Source organism: Lupinus angustifolius, chromosome LG08, assembly GCF_001865875.1.
Source record: "Lupinus angustifolius cultivar Tanjil chromosome LG08, LupAngTanjil_v1.0, whole genome shotgun sequence".
Taxonomy (NCBI): domain Eukaryota; kingdom Viridiplantae; phylum Streptophyta; class Magnoliopsida; order Fabales; family Fabaceae; genus Lupinus; species Lupinus angustifolius.
The window spans coordinates 10,865,907-10,873,971 of NC_032016.1; the positions used below are offsets into that span (position 1 = coordinate 10,865,907).

At 31.4% G+C, this 8,065-nt stretch overlaps 1 protein-coding gene across 1 annotated transcript; it reads right to left on the bottom strand.

Moving 5' to 3' along the window:
* Window positions 1,759–7,034, bottom strand: LOC109353416 (purple acid phosphatase 23). The gene is made up of 10 exons (XM_019595680.1): window positions 6,636–7,034; window positions 5,888–6,079; window positions 5,270–5,606; window positions 4,788–5,005; window positions 4,499–4,689; window positions 4,006–4,287; window positions 3,369–3,491; window positions 2,313–2,375; window positions 2,155–2,216; window positions 1,759–1,797 (listed from the first exon to the last, which is right to left on the bottom strand). Exons 1-10 carry the CDS (start codon window positions 6,883–6,885, stop codon window positions 1,788–1,790), a joined length of 1,728 nt encoding a protein of 575 aa, XP_019451225.1. The 5' UTR covers window positions 6,886–7,034; the 3' UTR covers window positions 1,759–1,787.

Sequence of the window (8,065 nt, forward strand, 5' to 3'; positions counted from 1 at the left end):
GTAACATGATACGATCTAATACAACTGTATTGTTACTACTCAGTTACAATAGTTACCCGTAATTACAATATCAGGACTATATGTGATCTACAATTTAAATTACTAGTTTAAGTAATTATTTGGTTTGGAAGCTATGTTGTGATTTTGTTGTTTGTTGTTTGTTTTTAGCTTTCATGTGTGCTTTGGTTGTAAATGGATAGACACAAATACACTTCTAAACCAATGGAAATGCAATTGTGTGCTTTACTTAACTTGATTTTGACCAAACCATACATTGATCACATTTTCTTAAGTTACAAGCCTCGTTTCATAGAATAAAGATCCTCTTTTACTCATATTTTCAATGACAAAAATGTGATTTTATGGTAAACAAAATAATAAAATCACATGATGTTTTTTGTGTATTATTATGTGACACTTACTTCTCTTTTAATGGAGAGGATTCTTACTCCATACTCTCATTTGAATTGTTATGGAGTATGATAATGGATAAAACAAATAATCTCATAAATTTATTTGGTCCCAAAAAAACCAAAATTTCCGGTTGAATTATCTCTTGTTTCTGCATGTAATTTAACCTCTCATGTTCACAATTCTATCTTATAAACGGTATTCAATACACCATAGTTTTGTTGGTTTTTAAAATAATTGATGTATATATGATACAAGTAATCACAATTTCATCTTTAATATCGTTAATAAAACTATGGGTTGTTTTGCTAGATGTACTAAATTGAGTTTACATCTTGATCTAGTAGTAGTAATAAGATAATGGTAAAAAAGGGTGTTGAGCTATGAAGAATGTTATTCAACGATAGCAATAGTAAAAGGTGTATAACAACACTCGACAGGACAATGATCTGTTGTCCTAAACTCTGTCTCAGACTAGTTCTATTATACCACGTCAGTTAAAAAAAATTAAATATTCATAACTTTATCAATTTTGTTTCATTGTAATTGGTCAAGGACGTGGTTGAGGACATGGTTGGGGACAGCAGATCCCCATCCCACTCGACAAACACAAGTTTAGAGACAACTTTATGGAACTGAAAATCACAAATTTAAAATAAGGGGTGTTATTGGTTTCTAGTTGGATTGATTTTCAACTCAATTTCAAAGCATTTTTACCTCAATTATTATATTAACAAGAGATTTTGTATTATACTTTTTAAAAGGAGAATAGAACATTCAAAGATTGGATTCATCTCCAAATGCAAATACTCTTTGGGCTTGATGTAAGTGGATTTGAAATGGGCTTTTAAGCCTGTTTTGCACTGTAGGGATCAATTACTTATTTATGCAAAAAAAAAATAATAATAAAAGTTGACATATATGATTGAGCACAAAGTTTATACTTTATACTTTATCTTTCAACAAAACAACAACTTAATAATTTTTCAGGTCCCAATGGATCTGACTCTAATATCCCAATAAAAAATGAAAACAAATAAAAATGTAACTTATCATTGTTTGAAGAAGTTGTACACATTTTAAAGCCTGAACAGTGGGTGACAACAACAACCAAATTTTGTAATTATAATTTCTGATTAATTTATGCATAAATAATACTTCCTTCATCTATTTGAAAAACCATGAAAAAAAATTGAACTAAACATATATATTTGTTATTCTAAAAAATAAGAACAATTAATATGAATCATTATATCTTTTTTAAATAATAAAATAAAATATACATGATACTTTTTTTTTTAAGTGATAGATCACAATTAACCTTATTAGTTAAATGATATGTATAGAGAGTGGTTGTTCAAACTTCAAAACCTAGTTCATGACCAGCTGCGTAAGAAAAAAAATCAGAAGTTAAATAAAATAAGTTTTTTTCAAAATAATTAAAAACAGATTTAACTGAATATTTAATTTAATCAATATGAAGACAACATATAAATATGGACTGTACCAAAAAGTAATATAAAATATTTAATGTAACAATTTATACACAGTTAATATATTTAGATTATTTTACTTTCTTTAAAGAATCAATAATAATTAAATGAGAATGATGGATAATACATTAATAATATATAAAACTTATACACAATTAGTACATATATTTTTTTCACTCAATAAGCAAACACTAGACTAAGCACTCATGTAACAAATACACATATAAAAGAGAAACAAGATATGATTTACCTGAGAATTATTAGACCATATACTAAGAGAATCATAAAGAAATGTGACATGATAGAGAAACCCTGGATTATTAAATTCAGCATGTTAGATTCAGTTTAAAGTTTTCATCATAAAAGGATATAGCTTTAGAGTAAATAAGCAAAAATAATGGAGCTTACATGAGAGAGGTTTGTAGGAGCCATAGAGACAGAAGATGAATTGTGTGGAACTGATTGTTGTGACTGTAACCAAGCAAGAGTTAGTCAACACTAATGGCCAAAATTATATTCCACAAAATTTTACGTTGATTGTCAACTATTTAATATAATATTCACATTTTATTCGTGTTTAAGACCGGCTATATATACATATAATATCAAAGGCAGGTTTTCTACCTATTAATGATTGGAAACAAAATTCATACAATCTGTAAAATTGTATATAAATTTTGCCCATTTGTTCGCCAAGTTTACGGGCATTTTTGTTGGACAATGCGGGTGGTCCACAAACATAATTTAAGGAAAAAGTAAGAAAATTTTAAATAAGTTATGATGTGATATGATTTTTAATCCCTAAAAAAATATAATTTAATGCGATTTATTAAACTTCATATAAAATATCAAAAAAATTGTTACTTTTTTATCTTTAACTATTTTATTTAATTTTATTTTTATTTATTATATGATTTTTTTATTTTTTATTTTAAAACAGACAGGACATTAAATATTGTCCGTTAAACCAATACGAGCATGTCCACACCCACTTAAATTTTTGCGAGCGCATGCAAAACGGGTCGTATTACCCATTTTGTCATATCTAGTTAAAACCATTTAAGGGCAGCTTCACAAGTTAGAAAAATGACACGTATACATATTTCTCTAATACACTTTGAAGTATGCATCAATTCCAACTACTTCAAGGTAGAAAAGCCTTCCAAAGGAAGATTATAGTTAAAAAAAATTACCCATTCTTATAAATTCCCGAATTTACCATTTTGATTCAAAAAAAAGTAAAAATCCAAACTAGTACTGAAATATTACAAATGTAAGTCAAAATAGTCCCAATTATGGATCATAATAAATGATAAAAATGACTAATTTGACAAACATTTGATATTTTTTGAGATTATTTTGGGTTTTTCAATTTTTTATGGAGCAAATTAATACTTTAAATTTTTTTAAGGGTTACTCTAAAAAAATACTATCATGGCAGACAGCAATGAAATCCTGACATACCTTTGAATCTTTGAAGCACAACTTAGGTTGTCTCACAATGTATATTTGGTCACCAACTGCATTTTCTTTATAATTATCTTGATTTCTATGCCATGTCCATAATGCATAAGTAGAATTCACAACCTGCAATTAAATAGGAACATAAATTTTTCACCTTTTTCTATGTCACCAAAAATTAATATTTCAAAAGGGCGGCCCGATACACGAGACTCCGACCTAGTAGGGTCTGAGGATGGTAGATCAAATGTAATATATTATTGCAGTCATCCACAATGTTCAAATGCTTCTTATTGCAGTCATTCCGCGAACAGGGAACCTCCAACCACTAGAGGTCACATTGTTATCAGGCAGGAGAACAATAAAGAGACACAAGTAAGACACCACATGTTGAACCCAAGACCTTAACACAATGGTTTTATGGGTCTTTTCTACTTATAAATTGTTGTATTCATGCCCTTACATCCAATATGAGACTTCACATTTGAATATACGAAACAGGAGAACCTATGAAGCTTAAAAGACAAACATGAATTCGAAGTACCTATAGTTCCTATTTATATTGAAAAGCATAGATATAATACAAGGGTAGCATCATTTTTTATATTCCAATTCATAGGCTAGTCCAATTGTAACACACCTCAAGTATTCCATGTCCAAAACTGCTTTCTCTAAAGGCACTCCACTCAGGTTGTTTGTTCCAGCAAAAGTTGCCTTTGGCAGGACCAGAGGAATAATTAAAATGGCATACCCCTCCAAATTCTGGTACATTATCTCCAGGTGAAGGACATTTTCCCGGGTCATCGGCATGTTCCACGTCTACTTTTTCGATATTTCCACCGTCTCCAACAGTTATGTAAACAGGTCCACATGGATCAAGTGTGTAATTGTAAACTCTATTCATCCTCTCATAAGCATGGACCTGCAAAATGGACAGAACATGACACAGTTCATGCAAACAATACGAGAAAACTCTCTCATCGATGATATCGCACGCTATTCCCTAGTGCGAACGAAGACTACAACGGCTTCGAGGCAAAAATATTTTGGATTAAGTATTGCGTCGAGATAGTTATGATCATTATATGATTGTTTGGAAGATTCAATAACAGAATAGAGTAATTTTAACTTACATGGCCATTAAAAACAATGTCTACACCGTATTCGTAGATAAGTGCTTCCATTTCCAATCTCATGCACTCAAATTCTTGATAGTGTGAAGAATAGCTGTTATACCAAGGAGAATGCCATGAAGCTACTAGCCAAGGGGTTACGTTACGGTCGATACTTTTCAGGTCTTGTTTCAGCCAAGCAAATTGTGCACCTAGATTGAAGATCAAGTGTAACACAAACTTGTGAGCAACTAAAATCATACACAAAGTTTCCATAAAGTAAAAATAAAATGTAAGAGTTACAACTTACCAGTACTATTGTAATCAACATATGCTCCCAACATGATGAAATGTATACCCCCGACATCGAAAGAGTAGTAGAAATTACTTTTAGAGCCACTTTCTTCGGCAGGAACCGCAAATCTTGACAGATACGATTTGAATGTGATCCCGTCAACTTGAGGTTCAATCTCATGATTCCCTCCAAGAACCATCATAGGAATTGTTGATGTCAAAGGCTCCATAAACCTCACATTCCGAAAACCAACGAGCAGATCATATCAACAGAGTTTTCTAACTAACAAATACTTTGTCAATCAACTATTTGTGGAATATATTCCAATGTTCCACTCCGTTTCGCTCACATCGGCATAAGAAGCATGTGATGGATGGAATCATAAGCAATATTGAGAAATATATAAAAAATAAGTACTAACAATGAAGGAATGCACAAGCACAACCATATTATAACATTCTTCAAAGGCATAGAACTCGAAAATTTGAGTAGGTTACCTTCCCCACGCATCCCACCGAGGTTGGTAAGTCTCTCTTATAGGCGCATTCGGAAAAGCGCATGAAAAACATGGAACTCCTTTCCCACCAGTAGTTTGATACTGATTTGCATATGTTAAATCACCAATCATTAACATCATTGAAGGGTCATTGTGAATTAGATGATCAATAGTTGATGTAGAATTGCTTGTGAGGCCCAAATCTCCAACAACTGCTATTCGACGAGGGTAAGTATTTGGACTTGGTGCTCGAAAAGTCTCGAAAGAATGCTCCAAACTCATGGCTGGAATAGAACTGTCCCCACATTTGTAATAATATTTGGTTCCAGGTTCAAGGCCTACATCAAAAATGAAACATTTTTGAACCTTCTACAAACCTAGTAACAAATTTTGATTCAATAAACATGTTCAGTTGTTACAATTCTTTTTCATAGAATGACTTAAGAGTTCACTTTAAAGACATCATCATATGAATCTTATAGCTAGTATCTTAAATTTTTTACAGAAAACATGTACCATTGAGCATTTCATATTCTGATAAAAATGCTTTCTACTCAGCAGCAACCAATTACTATCATTCATTTGAGCAAGAACTTAAACAGCGAATAACTCGGCGTACCTTCGAGTTTTACGTGGTGAATAATACCGGAGGTGTAATTCCAAAGGCCTGCAAAGGGATACAACTGACTGTAGATGAGTGAAACACCTTTGCTGACACTTTTGTACTTGCCACTCTCTTTCCCATACCAGACCTCACTTCCAACAGACGCAGGATCAAGTGGTTTCACATTCAGACCAACCTGTGCATCCCCTTATCCGAAACAAAACAAGATTAACAAGTTTATGGTGAGAAAACCCAATCGAATTTCGATGCATTGTCAATATAAAAAACCTTTAGATGCGTATCAAAAGGCCTATCATGACATCGTTAAATAAATTTGACTAAGGATCCTAAGTTGCATATCGCTTTACCTAATGCGGCCATAATATATCTATTTTGATCAAGAAGATCTCCAGAACCACATTAGCCGACAATTGCAATTAGATTCCAAATCACAGAAAAGTACCACAATGAAATAGCGATACAATTGCATCGGACCACATCAAACAAAGCAGAACCATATTGATGTAAAAAATATTACAACCACAACTCACATTGTCCACAATACTCATAATCGCACAAATCACAACTGTAATTTAAAACCAAAACTTGACACCTTAAGTATTGCTAATTAGTCAAACTTATTAAATGATAAGTCAATACAAATTACATGATACTGTAACAATGCTTCATAGTTCATAGCAACAACATCAAACTTAACAAAAAATCAAACTTTTTTCAAGAAAACTATGAGAATAACAGGTACCAGTAACCCATGAAAGCCACATAGAAGTTGGTGAAGAAATAGCAAGAGCAATCTGTTCAGGAAAATTGAAAGTAACATTTTTTTTGAGCCTTGGATGAGTGATGGGTAAGTCATCACTACCAAGTCTTAAAGAAGGGTCAAATTGAATAGTAACAGGTTCAAAAGGGCCATTAAGAGTTGTGTGTGTGTTACTACACTCACTCATTGTTACTACTAACACCAAAACCAAAAGGGTAGTGAAAATTTTCATTTGGGTTGTTGGTTGGAAATTTTTCTGACACAAAGTGAGTGAAACTGTGTTGTGTTTTTTTTGAAGTGATTGAAAGACTTGAAATTGAAGTAAAGTGTCATTATTTGTTGGTTATGTTTTTAAAGCATCATCATTGGAATATGCTGCTACATGTTTTGTCCATTATAGTTGTAAAAAAGGAATATGGTTAAAGTACCTATTTGAAATGATTTATGTAAGCTTATTATTATTATCTATTTGACATTAGTGTAAAGATTTATACTCATTTAGTACATTATCCACTATTCATTTGTATGAATAGTAAAAATACAATGACAATATAAAAAATTACTATACTGTTGGTGTACACATTTTTTTTCTCAATAGTTCTGATTTAATGAACTAGATTCTCAACTATTATTATATATTTTAATTACCTTATAAGGTTGGATAAAGATAGATAAGGCTCTTGTGAAATAATATTATAATAGTTTTTCTTCCTGAGAATCTAATAAAATGTTATATTGGACAAAGAAGGAAGTGAAACATAGCATTGAATGGAAGCCATAGTAGAACTTGTGTTTGGGTACCTCACAACAATACCTTATCTATATTCAACAAACAAAACAACAATGTTTCTTCTAAGACTATATTCATTGAGACTCACATTAGATATTTTTTTGGAGAACAAATTAGTTCAGCTGTTCACTCTTTAATATATGGACACATTGTTTAATATAAGGAATTTTTAATATATCTTGCACTATGTCACTCCTTTTTGTGGTAACATAGAAAGGTCGTAAATACTTTAGAGTTTGAATTCAATTTTGTCACAATATAACACTCGAAGAGTATCTATAATATTGTACTAATGTGTCTTCAACTAGAGCTCAGATGATGGCATCTCATGTCCTAAAATTTGTATCACTTCATGTCCTACGTGTTCTTCATTGATCAGAAAAGTAAAATATGAATTAAATATTGGGTAGTGGACTTGATGAATGGCCACTTATGTGCTTACATTATAAGGATTACCATTCAAAGTATTTCATATGTTCAATGAATGGGTATACATTATACCATATTTCTTGCCATTTGAGATGGCTTATATTCTTCTCATTTACTCACTTTTTCGTGTGTGATAGTCCATTATGTGAAAAGTAATAAAATTGAGTAAGAATATCAAAAATTGTACAAAATG

Bases quoted from the DNA above. Each gene is read 5' to 3' on its own strand.
- LOC109353416 (XM_019595680.1), bottom strand. From the start codon at position 6,885: ATGAAAATTTTCACTACCCTTTTGGTTTTGGTGTTAGTAGTAACAATG. The intron at 3,492-4,005 runs GTGTGTTACAAT...ATTTAATTGCAG, and splicing joins TTGGACATGGAATACTTGAG to GTTGTGAATTCTACTTATGC. The intron at 2,376-3,368 runs GTATGTCAGGAT...GCTTGGTTACAG, and splicing joins TGTGCTTCAAAGATTCAAAG to TCACAACAATCAGTTCCACA.